Source organism: Sceloporus undulatus, chromosome 8 (assembly GCF_019175285.1).
Source record: "Sceloporus undulatus isolate JIND9_A2432 ecotype Alabama chromosome 8, SceUnd_v1.1, whole genome shotgun sequence".
Classification (NCBI taxonomy): Eukaryota; Metazoa; Chordata; class Lepidosauria; order Squamata; family Phrynosomatidae; genus Sceloporus; species Sceloporus undulatus.
Window position 1 is genome coordinate 11,838,037 of NC_056529.1, and position 22,444 is coordinate 11,860,480.

The following is a 22,444-nucleotide window of genomic DNA, read 5'->3' on the forward strand; positions in this document are numbered from 1 at the left end:
TTCTATGGTTAACCCACATGAACGTGCATATTATCTTCTTAATATGTTCAACAGGGATGTGATCATTCTGCAAACCTTGCAGGGAGCAGCTGTGGCTGCCTCTCAAGTTGTGAAGACTTAGAGGAAAAAATGCTTTAGCTCTCACCATCTCAGCGGCGAGTGAATATTTAAATTTACAGCCAAGGCTATACTTAGTTCTATGCCAGTCTTCTTCCTCACATTTCAGTGACTCCAGCTGCTTCGTTTCAGAAAAGCAGAACTTAATGACTAAAATTTCCACTGCTTGGTATGTACAAGAACAGAAAAGGACAGGAGCATGCTAAAGATGCCTTTGACAAGCAGAAAAGGCCCTAGAACAAAGCACAGTAAAGTGGTAGTTGCTGTGTGTCTTCACATATTTTTTGGTTTATAGCAGCCCTATCATGGAGATTTGTTCTGAGGCGGTTTGCAATTGCCTTCCTCTGAAGTCAAGAATATGATTTGCTCAAAGCCACTCAATAGGCTTCTACAACTGAGTGGAGATTTGAACCTTGGTCTCCTGGAGTCCTAGTCCAACACTTTTGCTGATGAAATTTAAAGTTTATTACCTGGACTTTTGGATGCTTTGTCCTTCAGTACGCACATGGCCAAGAGGATTGCCTTGCATGCATGGCTATCCGTGTCATTTCAAGTCAGAACATCTGGACCAAATGCACACCTCTGACTAACGATTGTCATATTTTTTTCCTCCTGTATGAATTAAATACCTTTGCCTTATGAAGAAGCCAGTGATGCTTTGAAACCTTGCATCATGTATTTTGTGCATTTTGGTTGGCCTCATAAAGATGTTTTGTGGATTTTTGGATGCTATTGTACTTTGCTGTATGGACAACACAGCTACCCCTGGATATGTTTACTACAAAACTGCTTAGTGTTTTCACCTGGCAGTTTCAGGTACTAATGCACTACTACTGGTAGTTTTCACTTAGAAATCATAAAGCTAAAAGCCCTTCAAAAGTGTAGCTAAGAAACATATCCAATAAAAATATTTTGCTACTTGAGGCAAGAGATAAAACGTGAAGTAGTTCGCTAGACTGGCAGTAGTAATGTACTTGAACAATGGGCTCTGGATAGTCTTCCACATCTGAAGACTTTATGGGTATAGGACAGCATAGTAACTAGTCTTGTCTGAGATTAGAATGAAGAGTTGAGAACATACCACTGCTATTTAGGGGCATCTGCAAGGGTGGTTGTCTTACTTTCCCTAATAATAGGACTAATTATGTAAAGATGCAGAGTATTAATATAGCTAATGTGTTTTCTATTTTCCTTTTCTGAAGAGCCGAGATCATATATGGCTGCTTGATGTGTTCAAAACTGATGGCAGACATAGACTGGCTGTAATACATGAAAGCCACCGTTTTCGTTCATGTCTTCTCTTAAGGCAAGTTCTGCATTTGGAAAAGATGCGTCCTTTCCATAGCATACTGCTGGAGACAATTTGTATTATATGCAGAGAGAAAGTTAGTCCAAGACTGCAAGGTAAGACCTCCTAAAATAAAACAAGAACAAAGGTTTGTTCATTGCCAACACATAAGGTAGGAATAGATCCAGGGGACTGAACCCTCAGAACAGGTTGACTGTTACAAAGAATGCCAGACATTAAGAGGAATTTGATAGTTTACAGCAGTTAGAAGGCTAGACAGCCTTCAGTCTAATATGCCCTAGCTTTGGTATCTAGCATGTGACAGTTGGACCTTTGGCCTATCATTCCCATCAGCCTCATCTGACATGACCAAGGGCGAGGGATTGCTGGAGTTGTAGTCTGAAAATATGGAGGGGTTTGCCACTCTGGACTAGGTTATCTAGCTTTATTCAGCTCTGATTCTACAAACACAGGAAGACTGGGAGGAATCAGGGGAAGAGAGTCATTTGTGGTGCTCATAGGGAGCCTTATTTCCTTGATTTTCACATTTACAAACCTTAGCTTTCACTTGGGAAACACTGTAAGAGGCAACAAGGCAGATTCAAAATGCTCGCTTGTTTCTATCCACATCAAACCAGTCCACATACATTGAGAGGAAAAACAGCTTAGTTTATATTCATCCAGTGGGATTGTTACTCTTGTATATTATTACAGATAGTAACCAAGTCTAGACAAGGGTGATGGTTAGGGTTAGGAGGCTGCCCTCTGAGCAGAAGATATGAAATCAACTCTTATTACCCCATAAAATGCAAAAGGCAATTCAGAGGGGGATGTACGCCTTTCTGAAGCACCAGCTGCTAATTTAATACAATGTGATCAACTCAGAGAAGAAAGCATGTGTAAACCTCCCCACCCTGCAAAAGGAGCTATTAGAAATTACAGCAGCATCCTTTTTGCTATAAGCAAATAGGATTTTATGTGAATTTGAGGATAACATAAACCCGACCTTCCACATCCATAGCTGCATATTGGTAATAAAACTATCAAATTGTCAACTTTGCACTGATGAAGTTGACATTTACACTCATTCCATTACTGCCCAATTTACAACCATCTTTTGGAAGTCACAAACAGCACCGTTTAAGAGAAGTCAAAACTGGGAAAACATATGTACTTCTTGCATCATAACCTGACTGGAAAATGAGTAGTCTTACAAAATTCTTATGTGCAAAACTATCTCTCTGTGAAGCCAATGATTGTTGATCCTTTAATAAACTCACTTCAGTTTCACAGTCTTGCTTTAACATGTAGTGTGCTCTAGAATATACAGAAATGATCACATCATTTGGTAAATAAGCCACGTGAAAGTCAGCTGTTTAATCTTTTAGCACTCCCATCTCCTTATGCATGTGGAAGCTGGAACAAGTGTAGAATGCATCCATTGTTCCTGGTCCTGTTCTCTGGAGCAGCAGAAAACAAGCTTGCTCCCTGCTGAATATGACATCCTTTCAAATATTTAAACAGGGCTATCTTATCACCTCTTAACCTTCTCTTCTCCGGACTAAACATCTCCAGCTCCCCAAGTCATTCTTCATAGGGCATGGTTTCGACCCTTCACCATTTTAGTTGCCCTCCTCTGGACATGTTCCAAAGGGCCATGATTAGATCTTCAATCATAACTTCCTACAGCAGGATCTGTTTGGTCTCCATCCAATGTAGTGGAGTGAGGACTCTGTCCCCATCACAAACCTGAATCAAATCACAGCTAGGAGCTGCTCATAAGTAGGACATATAGCCTGCTTCTACGGATGGTGCTGCATTTTTTTTTAAAAAAAAGCATCTCTTAACTGTTTTTGGGAGGAGGAGGAATAATTACACTGCTCTTGTGCACCTTCCAAAGTCATTAATAGTACCACACGACTACACACAAATAGCATTTTATTTAAAATTAAAGACACACAAGAGCATTTATACAAAGTGTTTTTTAAAAAAGGATCAAGTTGTAAACTAAGAAGTCTGGGAAGAGGTTCACCTCCTTCAGCAACATGAAAGAAGAGCATCCTCGGTGCTCCAGAAAAGCAGAGGGCACTACCCCTTCTTTCCCTCTCCCTTTTGCAAATCAGCACATTGAGTATCACCCTCCTTAGCAGCAATCCAAGCAAAGGCTTGTTGTTTGGGGTGGCTGGTGTACTCAAGCAGTTCATTTACAAATAAGTGTCCAGTAAAAATAGTTTCCATGATGTAAAATTTCCCCCATTAAAACAAAATACATAAAAAGGACTTTCATTTATAGATAATTTCACAGACTTTTCAGTCAATCGTTGGCAGCATCTCATGGTGGAAGAATGATTAAAAAGGCACTTCAAGCCAAGGGGTCTTCAGGTTAGGCAGCTTGCACAGTCACAGCTGTTTGGATATCTGAGATAATTTCTTACTACTCTGAGGTGGGGTGAGGACACCAGTAGGTAAAGGCGAACTCCTGTTTTTCTCAGCCAATATGGCCTGTTTAGCTTGAACTTTGTCCTAGAAGGAAAAAAATGCCAAGAGTAATGACTAACTGTTCACTGAAGTGTAGAGAATGTGTTTACAGTTTCTAGATTTCAGAAGCGGTCCAATTTCACATAGCCAAAGAAACATACAAGAACTGAACTGGTGACACTAAATTACAGATAAGCAGGATATGGGATGCCTCATATTTCACAACAGAACCAAGCAACTTGTGGACCTCCAGGTACACTGGACTGCAATTCCTACTATCCCTATGCTGGCCAGGTCTGATGAGGCCTGAAATCAAATGGCATCTGGAAAAGGACATATAATTACTCGCTCCTGTTTGTAGAACTGCCAAGAAGACAGGCATGCATTATTTCCAAACAACAATAAATGGATCTAAGCACAAAGAATGCAAGGATCAGTCAAACTGTCAGGGAAGAGGCTTAAGGATTAAAACATACTTGTGGATATTACTCCCTGTTGCTACAACCTGCACATTCCTTTAATGAAATAATCAACATTGGAGGACTATTATGTTGGACTCAGCTGTAGAAGTCACAAGGCTGATAAAATGCTTTACAATATTTACCTCGCTTATGCACAAAAAGACTGTTCTCGATCTCTACAAGAACAAAATTTACAATCAGTGTGATGCTTACCAGCAAATCAAAAGTGTTTATGTGCGTCTGTATATTGTGCAAATCTTCCGAAGGAACTCCTCTGAACTGTTTCATCGTTGAGCTCCCTACTTCCTTGATAACTATAGCAAAAGGAACCATCCATTTCACACACTCTTCTATGTCAGAAAATTCATAACCTAGAAGATTACAAAATTTTCCTTTGTTAAAAAAATTATTAAAAAGCCTTTATCCTAAAATTTCCCATGTGTTTTTTTTAAATGCTGCTTACCTGAAACCCTCTGCATCAGCTCACAAGAGGAGAAGTGATATAAAGCAGAAGCCGCTAGGATGCCATATGTATATTCCAGACAGCCAACATCCAGTACACAGAGATCCAAAAGCTACAAAGGGAAAAAAAATAAAGTTTAACAGAAGACAATTCTTACAGTAACAGCAAATCATTTCAAGGATACAAACAATCCTTACCTCAGCTATTTGCACAAATATTTGCTGTGGATACTGTGGAAGTAGCATCTCATAGATCTCATCTAGATATGCGACTTGCAAGTATATGTTTAGCCAGGACACAACTGTGAGGGGACTGAGATTCCAACCGAGTGCCTAAAGAAAGATCATGCATATCAGTTGGGTTTTGTCAAAACTAGGTTAGCACATTATGTTTGTCTGCTCTTCTCTGCAAATGTGATTGCAGGGCCATTAAGAATTAACATAGTCCCTAAATGCTATTTATGCAAAAACAATAAAGGAATGGCTACAGCAAACTGCAGAAACAGGAAGGAGGCCATGGTCCCGTGTTTGATTTCTGCTGGAGGCCCCTGAAGAAGGCCTTTTCTCATTAAGGCCAAAACATGTTTTTTTAAAAAAACAAATAAACAGTTGAACATCTCAGAGCATGCGGAGCTTGTCTCCTTACTGTGTTCTGCTTTTCACATGCTTTTCAGTACTCTCTTCACTACTACAGGTATATCGGAGAACTGCTGGCCACAGCTTTTCTTTGGCTCATTTTTCCCCATATTGGCATGGAAGGAGGAAGGGCCTCCCTCTGTAGCCAGCAAAGCAACCGAGAAAGCTTGCTGGAGTGGAAGTGAAAAGATCCATGCAGCTTGCTCCGAGAGAATGCAGCCCGCAACACAGAGGATCCTAATGCTTGCCTTAGATGTTCCCCTTGCGTTTAGGATGTCAGTTCAAATCAGCCTGATCCAGCAACACTGAGGAGGGCTAAAGGTTCCCCAGCCTGTCTCCCACGGGATGAAACGTTTTACATGTAGAATGTTGCCTGTCATATTGTTATCCCCGTTTCAAAACACACATGGAGTCATGCCTACCTTCATTACGATGAGTTCCATGCTAAGAATTTCTTCTTCTGTGCAAGCTCCATCTGTAACATATGCAAACTGATGCAATTTTGGAGGATAGATTTCCTGAAAAACAAAATTAATTGCTGTATTTGTCATCTTTGTTAGACAATAGCTTTTTATGGGGTGAATCAGATCAACCCAAAGGCCAGTTTGGGGCTGCACCGGAGCCACTTGCCCTGGCAACCAGACACCGCAGTCCCAATCCACCCCAGAGCTGGTTCAAACAGAAGCGGAAAAGATGTATTATTTGGGCTGGTTAAAAAGCTGCCTTAGGCAGCCACACCGCAACCCCACAGTGGCTTCAAGAAGCTCCGGGAGCATGCAGCATCAAAACGCCATGTCCCTGGAGTTGTCATGAAGCCGTTCCCGTGTGGTTGGCAGAGCTGCTTCCGGGTGGCTTGGGGGTATGTGCCGACACAGTGCCCCAAGCAGCCAACTTTTATGGCCAGTCTGTTCCAGCCCTATGTCTACATCTTGGGGTAACAGGACTACTCAACATTTCCTGAGTTCAAATCACTTAGGGCAAATGTTGTTCAAAATATGCAATGCAAATTCACTTAACAGTGCTACTGTCACTAATATAAATTTGTCAAGGATCACATCTTCTTATGTCGAAACTGCCCATAAACAGAACCTCCACTTAAATGTGTTCTTTTCCTGCAATGTTTTCTAATTCATTTTCATTTGTTTCCAGTGCCTTCATTAAGGACTCGGCTACTGCATAAATCAGTAACCTTTAAAATACCGCCGGCCCTCCGTTTTCACAGGGGATCTGGTCCAGACCGTGCCCCCCCCCGCGAAAACGGAGACTCGCAGATATTCAAGCTCCATAGGGCTTGAATGGGGCATGTGCCCACAAGCGCATGTGGGGCATGCGTCATGGGGGCGCACCCCACTGAGACTAATGGAGGTCCCCCCTCTATGAATAATCAAGAACATGGATCTCAAGTCCATGAGAAGGGAGGGGCAACTGTATATTTAATTTGGAATAGGATTTAGAAGGCTCTTCTGTTATATGGAACAGTTAGACCAAGCCTGAAATTGTCTTTAAGAGTTGCCTTTTCTAGCCTACTAGCAGCTGCAATGAGGAAGGAAAAACGTACAAAAGCCTTTGCTTTTAAGGCATTTTTCTGATCCAGGCAGTACTTTTCATGTTCAATCCACATGGCTACCTAACATGCTGTACATAATGCCTAACAATTATTTTACTTTAATAATGTAATCATATGCATTTTTTACTTGGAATGTAATCAGCAGAAATTACAAAATGGCTTTAATACTACAAGGCAAGACTCATTTTACCTCAAGCTTTGCAGCTATGAATAAAGATGAAATGCCAATTAGTTGCAACAGTGTCTTTATAATGTTCTGTTGTGTTGCCATGAACCGGTCAAAGAAATCTTGTGCCAAATAAAATGTCTCTCTGTGAAGCTTGTAGACTTCACAAACCTGTAGATTAAAATAAATAAAAAATAAAATGTATTAAAATATTTTTATTCCACATTCTATCATGAGACTTCAGGGATGCATACACTTTTCCTTCTTAGGAATTTATCACATTAAAAAAAAGTGACTTATCCCTGATGGGATACAGTCGTATTTCGGATTACTAGCTGTTTTTATCGCATGTAATTTCTGCCGGATGACTGAAACCCGCATTTAGCCCAGGTCCCAGCTACACTCAGTCAGCCGTTTTTCAAAAACGGGACCAAGAACAATTAATGCTTTTTGAAAAGTGGTTGGCTGAGTGTGGCTGGGACCCGGACTGCATGCAGGTTTAAGTCACCCAGCGGCATCTACAGTTAATTTCATGCAATAAAAACAGCTAATAATACAAAGCACAACTGTATCCTGTCAGGGATAAGTCACTTTTTTGAATGCGATAAAACTCCTTAGTATCACTCTTTAGGGCAGAGTTGGGCCAAGTGAGGTCCTCCAGATATTGTTGGGACTGCAACTTCTATCACTCCTAGCCAGCACCGTCAAAGGGAAGGAACATTCAGAGTTGCAATCCAAAAATATCTTTACCCACCCTTGCCTTAAAATATTATTAGAATACTTTAAGAATGCACTTTTATGGAACAGATTATATATATTTATCTAAGCCATGGCGCAACCTTTTTCTGCTGCCTGAAAGTATGTTAAATCTAAGTAGTATAAACTGAAATCTCTAGCTGCTTGCTGAGTATCAAGAAGCTTTCATGGATAACCAGATGAAGATTAGAATCTGGGGCACATTAGCCTTAGTTTTAGAGGTATTTGCCTGTCCCAAGTAACATTTTTCATATCCGATCCACAGGCTACAAGAGAAAAGAAGAAAAGCTTCTGTAGTGTTAGCACAGACTCAATAGGAGGTAATTACAGCCCAGTACAGTGCAGTAATAGGCCACCTGTACTTCTCCAGATGTACCTCTCCCATCAGTCTAGCCAGTACAATCAATATAAAGAATGCTGGGATCTGTAGCTGTATGCATTTTTAAACGGAACCACTATGTTCAGGCACATTTGTAAAACAACCGTCTGCTATGGCTGTTTCACATATATTTCTGGAACACAGTAAGCATGTTACTTTTGGACCACTCCCAGAATCCCTCACCCACATGGGCCTTTGCAAGCCTCCAGCCTAGTATGTTCTCACTCCATCTAACACACAGACAGCCTTAGCTCCCTGAACCCTTTTGTTTCCTTATACCCTTCTTGTTTTCTAAAAGTGTGAATTGTTCTTGGATTCATACGCTTAATGTGCTTTTGCAAACAACCTTGCTACTGAGATGTTCTGAATCTGTCTTGAAGCTTCTAGCTGGGTGCTCATAATTTGCATTCTAACACTAGTGGAAGCCCTACTAGGAATAACCAAGCTTCTCTTGGCCAGATAAAATCCTTGGTTATAGATTCACTCTCTATCAAACATCTTGGGCATTTAAAGACAGAGATCAAGTCCTTTTCTTTCATTTCCCTTTTGCTCTTTCCCATTTCCTTCAAAACTACAGAAAAATGTGGTGTTTCTATCCCCTCTCTCTTAAAAGTGTATGTGTGTGAGTTCAGTCATGTTTTTTTTTCAGCTTTCTGTCCTACCTAGAAACCCTGTGGTGATGCTGCTCTTTCTAGACCAGGACTTTTGCTTGACTAAACCTCCCATATCACCCCTGCCACCTATTAATATTTGGAAGACTACAAGGTCCTCATCTGTTTTAGATTTACAAACACTTTCTCCTTAGTCTGGCAAAGATTCCAGAATTCTGAGCCAACTCTACCAGACAGACAGATGTCATCTGATAGCAATAGGGGCTCCTGAAGAAGTTCATAGTACCACTTCAATTTCCCAATCATCTGTCGTTACTAAAGACCTCTACTGACAAAGGCTGTGTCCTCACTGCAGATATAATCCAGTTTGACACTTCTTTAACTGCCATAGCTAAATACTGTGGAATTCTGTGAACTGTAGTTTGTTGTGGCACTAGAGCTCTCTAATAGAGAAGGCTAAACATCTCACAAAACTACAGTTCTCATAATTCCATAGCATTGAGCCATGGCAGTTAAAGTGGCATCAAACTGGCTAGCTGGCCGCCTTCCTGCTTGCTTTTCTCCTGTAAGCAAGAACATTTTTATTCAAGCAAGCTTTTTAATGTGTTATCATTAAAAAAAGAAAGGTGGTTTACATGGGGTATGCATTTTAGTGGTGTTTTTAACTTGGTAAGTTTTAACATGAATTTTATATTGTTTTGAATAGAGTACAGTAAACAAACAAACAAATAAATAGGATTATTTCTGCAGTGCAAATGCAGCCCAAGTCAGTTTCAGATTTATGTAAAGCATGTTAACAGTTACAAGCTAAACTCCTATTCCAAACATATTGGCAAATTAAATTGCCCCTGTCCTTTGAGCAACACATGGATAGACCCCTGAAAGTGAAGAGTAAATAAAACGTGCCTAGTTCCTTTTATTAAAGATGATATCTGGGAGCTTGCCATGACCGACAGCATTCTAGACAGACAATCTGAATCACATCTTACATTATTGTGCAACTTGCTTAAAACACTAACCAAACCCAAAACTCTCACCTCCATTAGCCAGTCTAGAAGAATTACTCGCATTTTAGGTTGCAAGAGTGGGTGCCTTTGCATATATAGTTTATCTCTCACGTAAGCCTGCTCTTTGTCGATCATGTTTTTCCATACTTCATCTCTATTTGCCCAACTAAAGAAAGAAAGGATAGGGAGCTATGTTAAAAGGCAAGTTTTAGAAAGGTAAGTTAGGTATGAGACAGAAAAAAAGGAGGGGGGAGAGAAATTACCCCAAAACAGGCAAGGGTGAATCTCTAGCAGCAGTAAAGCTTTGGTGCATGAAAGAGAGTTTTGGACTCCTCAACTCATCTTCTTTGTCTGGTGTAGGGATCAGCATATGGGGAAGTGTGCACACATCAGGATTTGAAGATGGCTGTTGAATGAAAAATAAAGGAGGTACATTAAGGTTCATAGTTGTACAGACATTTACTCAACAATTGTTTAATCCTCTATGCAATCAATTTGGAAAGAGTTACAAGGATGACCTTATACAAGAAAATTATTTTATCCATTGTGTACAACTGCATGGTAGTTTACTTTTCATATTTGCTAAAAGTCATTGTTGCTTCAAAGGAACAGAGAAATAGTCACCAAAGCAGCAAGGGGTCTTCTTAAAAGAGCACTTGTAATGCGGCATTTACGGTGCCACACAAAAAGATATTCTGTGTGAAGTAAGACAGGCTTTCAGTTTCTCAACCCCATCTGTTTATTTTCCACCTGATGGTGATATCCTTGATAGTGGAAATCAAGAAACAGAGGGATTAAAACTTCAGGTGGGAAGGAAACAGATGGAAGTATGAAACTGTTATCCTGTTTTGCTGTGGTAATGAACACACAGAGAAAAAGAATGCTGGATGGCTTTTTTGCTGTCGTTAAGGATTGTTATCACTTAAGACCTGTTTCCAAAAGAGAATATCTGAATTTGGCTGGTTCAGGATTTCAGAACAGCTAGTCTACCAAGAAAACTATGGATGTTAACTGCAATTTGACATATATGTTATTCCCTGAATTCTTGAAAGATATGCTTATGTAACGCTATCATGCCAAAGAGAAAGTGAACTTATCTTACATTAACTTAGCTACAATCTACAAAGAAAGGAATAAAATCCATAAAGTCAAGCATATGGAAACTTCCAAAGTGATAAGTGATGCTGTATATTACAGCAGTGGTCCAAAATGCAGGGTAAGCACCCACAAACGTCAGCAGAAAAGTTTATTTCTGAGCTTTAAAGTTCTTCTGTTACACATACATGTACTCCAGTCATGCAGAACATTTTCTGTATGGTGGCTTCTTCTAGGCGTTTAGAGCTTTTAATAATGACAGCTGAGTGCTTTATCATAGTGAAAACCTCAGGTGCTATTTGCTCCACAAGATCACAACAGCACACATAACCAAGGTTCACATTATGTGAGAATGACTAAAAAATCTGACTTTCTGTTACAGCTACTCAAAGTGATGACTCTGGAGGGAAGCAATGAGTAAACTGACTAAATGTGCAAACCAAATACCTTGAAAGCTTGAGAAACATCAGACTAAAAATTCTATTTCCCTCCTGTTCCTTGTTTCGCTTCTTTTTCTTCATTTTTTTTTTTTTTTGGTTCTGCCTTTATACCTCTGAACAATCTGTTCGATATCACCATGGACCTCTGCCAGCAGAAAGTCACAATCCCTTTAGCTGTCTGAAAGACATTTTGCTTTACTCCAAGCAGTCAGGGGCTATGAAAATTATCAATCACCTTTTAATTTGAATTACGATGTCTGTGTGCATTCCAAACCTTTTCTGCCCATGGCAATGTGCCATAAGATAGGAAGGGGAATCTGTGCCGCACACCCCACCCCAGATCTTGATGAATATCTGTCATCTTGATTTATTTAAAATATTTTTATTCCATCCTGGATGTAGAGCTCTCAGGGTGAAGCATGAAGAATCAAACAGGATATACATGTGTGGATACTGTTGTTATGTGCCTTCAAGCTGACTGTATCTTATGCTGACTCTTATCACAGGGTTCTCTTGGCAAGATTTATTCAGAAGGGGTTTGCCATTGCCTTCCTCAGAGAGTGTGACTTGTCATCCGGCAGATTTCCATGGCTAAGCAGGAATTCAAATCCAGATCACCCAGAGTACTGGTCCAGAAAACTGAAAACACTATACCACACTCCTCTCCATTGACGCCCCCTTGTCGTGGGGGAGAGGCTTGCATACCCTAATGAAATTGTGAGCTACGCTGGCGGTGGTATAATAGCCACCGGTAGGGCCTCCCATGCCAGACAGGTCACAACCAAAGGGTCTGACCAAGAGCGCCAAAGGGCAGGATGGGCTCTCTAACCTTATGGCAACCATCCTAGGAGAAGGAAAACTCTGTTCCCAAACCACACTAGCTTTCTCCAGATATTGCTGAACTGCAGTTCTCAGCATCTCTCAGAACCAGCTATACTGGCTAGGGCTAGCCTCAGTTTTTCACCCCTAAAATTTTCATAAATCAGCACAGTAGTCTCCAAAGCTTTTGACAGTATATGCATTGCTTGATGAGGCACAATAGTTTTTACTCAATGCCATATTAAGAGGTAGTAATGATCTTGCTTCAGCTGCTCTAATCTCCCAGCAACATGCAACATCATCTTTTTGCTTAAATCAGATCTAAATTATGATTATCTGCCACAGGTGGGCTGGAAAATATTTTTCATACGTGTTCTTACAATGGAACCAATAGTAAAGTATTCACATTGCATGCATGTACATGCACATCTGCACACAAACACAGTCCTGCTCAGAGACTGAAGCAATGTGATATTAATTAAGATGAGGCTGTGTAAAAAAAAACAAAAAACAGCCCAGGTTAGAATGTAAGATACTTTTCTTTTACAGTTTCATTCCAAGCCACTTTCCAGAAAGTGATATGGGGTATAAACTTTTCTGCCTGCACTGGAGTTTTTCACTCCTTGGCATGCAGCAACAAAACGATGAACATCAACAAATACAGGTGAGAGGGAGGGATGGAGGAAAATGAAATCTGCAGCACAGATTTGCCTTGTGATACACTTTTCAACGTGAATCCAATTAACACAGTTTTATTCATTTTAGAGCTTTTTTAGTCTAAATGTAATGCAATAGCAATTGCTCCACTAACTTTCCTATCTCTGGTGCTGCTCTTCAGTCTTTCCAGCTTTGAGAAGCTGGAATAAATTCTTGATTAAAGCGCTGGCGTAATATGCAACACAAGATGCGACATGCAAGACAAAGATCACTTTATCTACAAGCACCCTCACCAAAGAAATGAGTGATGGGAGAAGAGGAGAAAATCAAGCTGTAAATAGACAAGTTACTTTCACTGTATAAAAATAATAGCTGTTCTGCAAGTGCTATGTGGCTTTAAGTTAGACTAAAGACACTAATGAAGTTTGCTTTCTGTAAGAAGAAACAACAGCACTTTTCTACACATGGAGCAAGAATACATTACAAGACCATCCATTCAAAGGATTGTTTTTTAGTTTATAACTGTATCTTAGTTCATAATTGAGCCATGCTATTTGTATGCCTCTTTTGCTTTTCTAATAGTGGGTGTGCTACATTCATTAGTAGCTGAAGGCAACTCGTACCAGAGAGTAGCTTATGGGATGCCACACCACAGACTACAGAGCTGCAGCTGAGCTATCAAAATGCTGGCTACATAGGCTTACAAGATAACCAGAACAACAATACATGGTTATGGCAAGAGACTTTCTCTATATAGTAATAGATGCTATGATACCAGCTTTATTTGAGGAAGAGCTGCAAGGCCAATACATGTAATGTTCTGCCATAACTGTGTAGCTATTGGAGCTTTTTTCCACATGTTACTGCTATGTAAATAATTTCAATAATCACCACACATTGTGCCAATTCAGACAGAAGACTGCCATGTTGGACACAAGATAATACCAGTAAGTATGGCACATCTGGGGTCTACAGCATGCACAACACTGTGGCAAACTTGGGTCTGCCAAATGAGGGTATAAAAGTGGATGCTGCAATCTAGCTCTGAGTAGTAGAACTGTCCAGTAGACATATTTGTAATATACATCTTTTCCTACTTACACTTTTTACCTTTCTTTAGGCATACACAAAGATGAAAAGGGGAAAGATATTTCTTACTCATGGGAGGGTCCAGAAAACCAACATTTAACAGGTTGACTGACAACTAGAATAGGCAAACTGTAGCAAACAGAATTCACAACAAACAAAGCCCATCTGCTATGGCAGCACTGGCCTCCACACCTCCAGCTGCTGTAATTGGTAAGATGTAGTGTAATTTCGACTAGCCCATGCTCTAAAAAAAAAAATGAAATATAAAGCAACATTTCCTGATCATGTTTCCGCAGGTTTAACTACTGCCCCAAACAGTGTCACAATAGTCAGAGGAAACTGATATTGTACATTCTTTCAGGTGTGAGCCAAATTTAATCTCTGTGTAGATTTTCAACAAGAAAAATGATGTTCCTGACAGTCCTAAACATTTCTTTATACTGGTAGAGCCTCCCTTATCCAGAATGTTTGGGATCAGAGGGGTTTGGGATTTTTACAGATTTTGGAATAATGAAATCTGCAAATATGTACATAATGAGACACCTGGGAGACAGGATCCAAGTCTAAACAGAAAATTCATGTATATTTTATATACACCTTATATGCATAGACTGAAGGCAATTTTATACAATTTTAAATCATTGTATACATGAAACAGGTTGTGTGTATGCTGACCCTTCAGAAAGCAAAAGTGTCACTGTTTTAGCTGCCCATGAAAACAGCTTTGGTTTTGGATACTTTGGAATTCCAGATAAGGGAGACTCAACCTGCAATAACCTGATCTGTATTCCACATGGCAAGAAGCTGTGGAGATAAGGTTCCACAAGGATGCTTTCAAATTTTACAGGCTCTAATTTGATTATGGAGAAAATTACCACATAAGCAAAGCCAAGATTTGGAATCAGACAGTTTATTGCACTGTCAGAACCCTCCTACCACTTGCAACAGAGAGTTCCAAAGGTGGACAAACCACTTCATCCAAAGTTGGACTCGTGGTGTGATGGTATGAGGAAGGGGCATTTTCCTCCTTTCATGCTCGAGCATTCTTCCTCCTCTTGGAAATACTTCCCTCAAAGGAAACAAATAGGAGAGATCCAGTGTGCTGTAGTAGTTTGAGTAATGGACTATGATTCTGGAGACCAAAGTTTGATTCCCAGCTCGACCATGAAACCCACTGGATGACCTTGGGAAAGTCACATGCTCTCAGCCTCAGGGGAAAGCAATGACAAACCTCCTCTGAACAAATTAAGCAAAACCCATGACCTTAGGGTGGCCATAGGTCAGAAATGATCTGAAGGCAGACAACACACACAAATCAATGGAAGAGAAATTATGTATGTCAGTTGACATATACATCCCATGTCATCTAACTGGCATACACATAGGGATTTAGGAGGTTTTGAATTCTACAGATCCAAAGACTCTCTTGCTTTGCCTACAATGTGTCCCTTTCCCTTTTTCCAAGTACTGTGTAAATTTTTACACTGGCTGAAAGGACTGATCTGTGATCAAGCTCTTCCCTTTCTTCCCCTCTTCTCACCCCTTGAGGTGGAGACTTGAGGTGGAGACACACAGTGGGGTAAGGGGGATGCCCTCACAGAGACCACAGGACTGCAGCTTTAGTTAGTGTATTGCAGTGTAACAAATCTTCCAGCGTTCCACAGCTGAAGTGCAGGGACCTGTTTGGAATCAACTTAATCTCATACAAAGAAACACAGACTAAGATGCAATGCTGAAGGTTATATTCTAGAGGTGGGCAACTGTTGGACTGCTACTAGATTACAAGTCTCATCAGCGCTAGCTAGAAAAAGCAATGGTAAGGCATTATAGGAGTTGACATCCATCCATCCATCAACCCTAGTGTAACAGTTCATACACTGATAGACTTCAGTTCTCAAAAGTGTATGCCACAACCAATTGTTAGTTTGTAAGATACCATAATGTTGGCTGACTTAGCTTCCACACTGAATTGGTATGTAATGATAATGCAATTACCTGGCTTTCATTTTGCTTCTTCATAATTTCTATTTTGGCAACATCTTCATCAGGATCCTGTAAAAACTACAATGAAAAGGGAAAAAAATCAGGCTTAAAGCTTGCAACCAGCTGAACGGAAAAACAGTAAATCCAGGATTACAACATACTTCCAATATATTTTAAGTTCCCAGGGCAGTCCAATGGACATGTTAACATAACATGCAACATTTACACAAGCCATTACTAATGGGGTTCACTGTGCTCTATTAGCCACATTGTTTTGGACCTAGTGATACAAGTATCAATGTTTCATCAGTTCTGGGAAGTTTTTTCAGAGGGACTTGCCACTAACAACCTCTGAGGCTGAGAGAGTGTGACTTGTCCAAGGTTAGCCAGTTGGTTTATGTGGCCGAACCAGGATTCAAAACCTGGACTCCAGAGTCCTGTTCCAACACTCAAACCACTACACCACACTGAAAATAAAGCTCATTTTCAAAAAATAATTTCCTCGACAAAACTTCACTCCATAGAGAAGAAAGCTACTATACTAAGGGTGTATTGCCAATCAACATATATCTAGATCAGAGCAGGGCCTGGGTGATAATTTTGCAACCCTGAGATTCCCTAAGGGCCAGGGACAGATGAAAGTGAAAAGAAAACAAAACTGGTTGGAAGTCCACTTTTGATTTAAGCCACTTTTTGAAAAAGACAGGTCATGTAATCAATTTTATAAAATTAACAGCAACTCCTGGGAGGCAATCCACCTTTTTTGCCAGTAAAACAGTGCTCTGGAGAGGCCAAAAGCCACACATCTCAGGGCCACTCTTGATATATACATGAAACAGTATTATATGTATCCATATATATGGAACAATAACAGACTCTGTTTAGGGCTGCCTCCTATACTGCTAGATCATGAATTGTACAGGAATAAGGGGAAAGCAACTATATTTGCTACTTTTATAAAAATTAGCACTATAATGAAATAAAATACCCTAAAACACAAGATCCCATCTGATCTTGGAAGCAAATCAGAGTCAGCCCTGATAGTCCTTGGATGGGAGAGCACCAATGAATACCAGTTGCTGTAGGCTATATTTCAGAAGAAGGAACTGGTACAACTACCTCAGAGTATGCCTTGTCTAAAAAATGCTATGAATTCCCTAAGGTCGCCATAAGTCAATAGGCAACTTGAAGGGACATACACAGGCAGGCTGCCACCAATACATTGGACTTCTTACTTAGTGGTGTACTTGGTGAAATAATGGATAGTACCCTTGTTCCCATGTTAAAATGCCCTCCTCAAAACAGGAGTTCCTATGAGGAATGACTTAGGCAGCTGGGGATGTTTAGCCTGGAGAAGAGAAGGGTAGAAGGTAATATGGTAGCCCTGTTTAAATATTTGAAGGGATGTCATATTGAGGAGGGAGCAAGCTTGTTTTCTGCTGCTCCAGAGAATATGATCCAGAATAATGGATGCAAGCTGCAGGAAAAGAGATTCCACCTCAACATTAAGAAGAACTTCCTGACAGTAAGGGCTGTCCGACAGTGGAACACACTCCCTCAATGGAGGATGGTGGAGTCTCCTTCCTTGGAAGTCTTTAAACAGAGGCTGAATGGCCATCTGTTGGGGATGCTTTGATTGAGAGATCCTGCATGGCAGAATGGGGTTGGACTTCATGGTCCTTTTGGTCTCTTCCAATTCTATGATTCTATGATTTGTGGTTACACCACAGATCCTCTGCTTGTTGTTTGTTTAGTCATTTCCATGTGCAGGAAGACCTAAACAGGAGCAACCACACAGCCCGCATGTTGTTCAGAAATGGTAGGCCAGATCCTTTGGATGCCTAGCTTAACTTTGCGCCCTGTTGATTGAATTGTTGCCTCAATCTTTAGGAGTTATTTCATTTAGTCAAATATCTGAGGTAGTGTGTGTATTTGGGGAGGTATCACAAGGCCGATGGAAGAGAGATGGTTCACATTTACACTTACATTTTAGATTGACTCAGGCTTGCATCCTTCCAAGGTTGTTACAGTGAGGACCCAGTTTGTTGGGGACAACTGGTCCCCAAACTGTGCTCTTTTAAGGGACTCCATTTCCCAGAATCCCAGACTGTTGGCCAACAAGGCTGAGGCTTCTGGGAGCTGAAGTCCAAAATCTCTTAAAGGACACAGTTTGGGGACTGCTGCTGTAATGGCTGGGAAACACTCTCCCACCCAAATTATGGACTTACTACTACAACGTCGGATTTTCTCTTGCGGGTTCGAACAGCAAAGTCTGCGGCACCTCTATCCTGAGTGGAAGAACTGTTATCCTTGTGATTGCTGCAAACAAACCAAGACAACAGTCTTACTACCTCACACTGATGTTTATACTTACAGAAATGCTTATGAATTGGGGGTATGGCAAAACATTATTTTGTTACCACCCAATTTACTAATATGATAAGGTGCTTGCATTTCTTTAATCACTATTAAATGGTCATGAAGGGCTGGGTGAAAGGCATTTGAGGCCTACAACTTATTTCTGGCTTAGGCCTTGCAGAGAGACATGAGACTCACCTCTCGCTGGGCATGGCTGCCTGCAAAGGACAAGACAGGCCTGACTAGGAACCTTGAAAGAAAAGAAAGGCAGTGATGAATCATCCAGTGATCTCCATTCAAGTTCTGCTGCAGCTCAGTAGCTCAAGAATGAGAAAGTATGGATTAAAAAGAGCACACCTTTAGGAAAAGAGCTTCAAAAGGCAAGAAAGAGAGGGAAGGACTGATATGTATTACCATAAAAGAGGGGGGAAATAACTATAAGAGAACCAAGGAGGGGAAAAAGCCTCCACAAACCCCACAGGCCCAAAGAAGCCTTGTGCAAGGAAGGAAGGAAGGAAGGAAGGAAGGGCATGGGCTGGGGAGGCACACTTGCCAAAAAGTGTGATTAAAAAGCCCAAGTTTATGTTTTAAGTGAAGAAAAAGAGACAGTAAATGACGGGACATACACAGGCAGGCTCACCAATACATTGCCGTCTTTATTAGTGTGTACTTGGTGAAATAATGGATATTACCCTTGTTCCCATGTTAAAATGCCCTCCTCACAACAGGGTTCCTATGCGGAATGACTTAGGCAGCTGGGGATGTTTAGCCCCTGGAGAAGAGAAGGTTGAAGGTAATATGGGTGCCCTGTTTAAATATTTGAAGGGATGTCATATTGAGGAGGGAGCAAGCTTGTTTTCTGCTGCTCCAGAGAATATGATCCAGAATATAGGATGCCAGCTGCAGGAAAAGAGATTCCACCTCAACATTAAGAAGGAAATCCTGACAGTAAGGGTGTCCGACAGTGGAAACAACTCCTTAGAGAGTGGTGGGTCTCTTCTTGGAAGTCTTTAAACAGGCTGAATGGCCATCTGTTGGGATGCTTTGATTGAGGATCCTGCATGGCAGAATGGGGTTGGACTCATGGTCCTTTTGGTCTCTTCCAATTCTATGATTCTATGATTTGTGGTTACAACCAGATCTCTGCTTGTTGTTTGTTTAGTCATTTCATGTGCAGGAAGACCTAAACAGAGCAACCACCACAGCCCGCATGTTGTTCAAGAATGGTAGGCCCAGATCCTTGGATGTCTAGCTAACTTTGCGCCCCTGTTGATGAATGTTGCCTCAATCTTTAGGAGTTATTCATTAGTCAAATATTGAGGTAGTGTGTGTATTTGGGGAGGTATCACAAGGCCGATGGAAGAGAGATGGTTCACATTTACACTTACATTTAGATTGACTCAGGCTTTCAGCCTTCCAAGGTTGTTACAGTGAGGACCCAGTTTGTTGGGGACAACTGGTCCCAACTGTGCTCTTTTAGGACTCCATTCCCGAATCCCAGACTGTGGCCAAAGGTGAGGCTTCTGGGAGCTGAATCCAAAATCTCTTAAGGACACAGTTGGGGACCGCTGCTGTAATGCTGGAAACACTCTCCACCCAAATTATGGACTTACTACTACAACGTCGATTTTTCTCTTGCGGGTTCGAACAGCAAAGTCTGCGGCACCTCTATCCTGAGTGGAAGAACTGTTATCCTTGTGATTGCTGAATGAAACCAATCAAGATCTTCTGCCTCACTCTGGTGTATTAATTCATGTTTATACTACAGAAATGCTTATGAATTGGGGGTATGGCAAAAACATTATTGTTACCACCATTCTACTATGTAAGGTGCTGCATTTCTTTAATCACTATTAAATGGTCATGAAGGACTGGTGAAAGGCATTTGAGGCCTACAACTTATTTCGGCTTAGGCTTGCAGAGAGACTGAGACTCACCTCTCGCTGGGCATGGCTGCCTGCAAGGACAAGACAGGCCTGACTAGGAACTTGAAAGAAAAGAAGGCAGTGATGAATCATCCAGTGATCTCCATTCAAGTCTGCTGCAGCTCAGTAGCTCAAGAATGAGAAAGTTGGATATAAAAGAGCCACCTTTAGGAAAAGAGCTTCAAAAAGGCAAGAAAGAGAGGGAAGAACTGACGTATTACCATAAAAGAGGGGGGAAATAACTATAAGAACCAAGGAGGGAAACTCCACAAACCCCACAGGGCCAAAGAAGCCTTGTGCAAGGAAGGAAGGAGGAAGGAAGGGCATGGGCTGGGAGGCACACTGCCAAAGTGTGATTAAAAGCCCAAGTTTATGTTTTAGTGAAGAAAAAAGAGACAGTAAATACCAAACAGCCTGTGCCCCCCCCCATTTTTTTGCACCCCTCCAAATAAAAAGCTATTAGGAAAGAAATGGCCCTCTTCCTTTCACCCTCCCTTAGAAAACCCAGGTGCTTGTGGGGATATATATATATTATATACACACACACACACACCTCCCACAAGTATTCACCTTCAGTCACGTATATTTGTAAACCCTTTCATTTCCCCTTAGAACATTTTCCCATTACAGTGACTGAGCATAGTCCCCCCCACAATATATATGTCCTCCCATAAGCAGCAATATATGTGTTGTATATATATAATATATGAAGACACACACACATATATATATTATAGAACATATGTATATATATATGTTGTGAGGAGATATTTTTATATTTACTATATGAAGGAGAGCATATATATATCTCCCAAGCATTTATATATATATTATATATATATATATGCTTCTCACGATATATATAATAGCTTCAGAAGCATTTAGCATATAATATATATATATACGGGGTGGTGTGCCCTCGTGTATATACAGATATATAATCCTCTCCACAAAACAATATTACCCCCTCATTCATATATATATATATATATATATATAAGTTGCATATGTATCCTCAGCACAAATATTGCTCATCATTGGGGGGGGAATTAAAACCCCCTTCATTCAAAAGGCTTAACGTTGGAGGGGTCCCCTGGCCCCCAGCTGCAAAGCGTTCCTTCTGTTTGATTCCCCTTTCCCTTCTCCTTCTTACCGGGCCGAGGAGCCAGCGGTGAGGGCGGGGAGAGGCTTCGTGGTGGTGGGGTGGGCCCTGCTTAGTGTGCTGCAGTGCAGGCGGGACCAGGGAGGCGGCTCCTCTCGGCGGCGGCTGCGGAGTCGTGCTGGGGCCTGCGCGGCCTGCTTGCTCGTTCTTCTGCGCGGCAGCGGGCCCAGGCCCTTGAAGAGGAGGAAGAAGAAGGAGAGGAAGAGGGGCGGCCCGGTTCCTTCAGCCCAGGCCACGTCTCCCCTCGCAGTGCGGCCCCGGGGCCTCCATCCGGTCATCGCCAGTGCTAGCCCGGCGGCCTCGTTCCCCGAAGCAGCTGCGGAGAGCGGCGGTGAGGGAGGGAGGCTGCGGGGGGGCGCCCGTTGTTGGGGGTGGCTCCGAGGGGCGTGGCTTATAGTGGGCGTGCCTCCGCCGAGCGGGAACCAACCGTCGCTACTCGCTCCCCAGTCTTCCTCATTCTTCCTGAGGAGATGATGAGGGAAGACAAGCCTGAGGGAGGGTTTTCCTTTGATCCTTTCATTTCTAGGCCGCTTTCCCCACAAAGGGACCCCACAGGATCCACACACATACACACAACATATATTATATAATTTAACAAAAATTACAACACAATGTAAAACAATGGTTGTTAAAGACACCACACAAAGGCCTCACTGGTGGCGCAGTGGTTAGACGCCTGTACTGCACCCTTCACTCAGAATTGATCTAGACACTTACTTCTATGGATGCGCCTAAATCGCATGGCCTTTTAGCGGCATAACACTGTTGGCTCATGTTCAAGCTTGTGGTCTACTTGGACTCCAGACCCTTTCACATACAGAAGTCTCCTTAAGCACATGTCCCCATATCCTATAGCTATTCTTTCATTTTTCACCCTTAAGTGCCAGTCCTTACATTTCATTGTTAGCTTTGGCCCAGCTTCCAGTCTATTCAGGGCAAAGATTTGATCCTGTCCTTGATGGGTATTATTAGCTACTCCTCCTAATTT

The 22,444-nt window shown here is 41.5% G+C and overlaps 1 protein-coding gene across 2 annotated transcripts; it reads right to left on the bottom strand.

The window, feature by feature from the left end:
- Positions 1 to 3,326: 3,326 nt before the first annotated feature.
- CCNE1 (cyclin E1) lies at positions 3,327 to 21,465 on the bottom strand. Of its 2 annotated transcripts, XM_042438619.1 has the most exons (12): positions 21,448 to 21,465; positions 18,568 to 18,619; positions 18,240 to 18,330; positions 16,024 to 16,089; positions 10,192 to 10,334; positions 9,959 to 10,094; positions 7,200 to 7,346; positions 5,865 to 5,960; positions 5,005 to 5,139; positions 4,808 to 4,919; positions 4,558 to 4,715; positions 3,327 to 3,928 (listed from the first exon to the last, which is right to left on the bottom strand). In XM_042438619.1, the coding sequence occupies exons 2-12, from the start codon at positions 18,579 to 18,581 to the stop codon at positions 3,806 to 3,808; spliced, it is 1,221 nt and encodes a 406-aa protein (XP_042294553.1). In that variant the 5' UTR covers positions 18,582 to 18,619; positions 21,448 to 21,465; the 3' UTR covers positions 3,327 to 3,805. The 2 variants fall into 2 exon arrangements, with proteins under 2 accessions (XP_042294553.1, XP_042294554.1); XM_042438620.1 differs by lacking the exons at positions 18,240 to 18,330; positions 18,568 to 18,619; positions 21,448 to 21,465 and adding an exon at positions 19,983 to 19,990.
- Positions 21,466 to 22,444: the final 979 nt, after the last annotated feature.

Excerpts from the sequence above, each read along its gene's own strand:
- CCNE1 (XM_042438619.1), bottom strand. Across the intron at positions 10,335-16,023 it reads AGAAGCAAAATGAAAGCCAG|CCATCTTCAAATCCTGATGT; the intron begins GTAATTGCATTA and ends TTCATTCAACAG. Across the intron at positions 4,716-4,807 it reads GCTGATGCAGAGGGTTTCAG|GTTATGAATTTTCTGACATA; the intron begins GTAAGCAGCATT and ends GTAATCTTCTAG.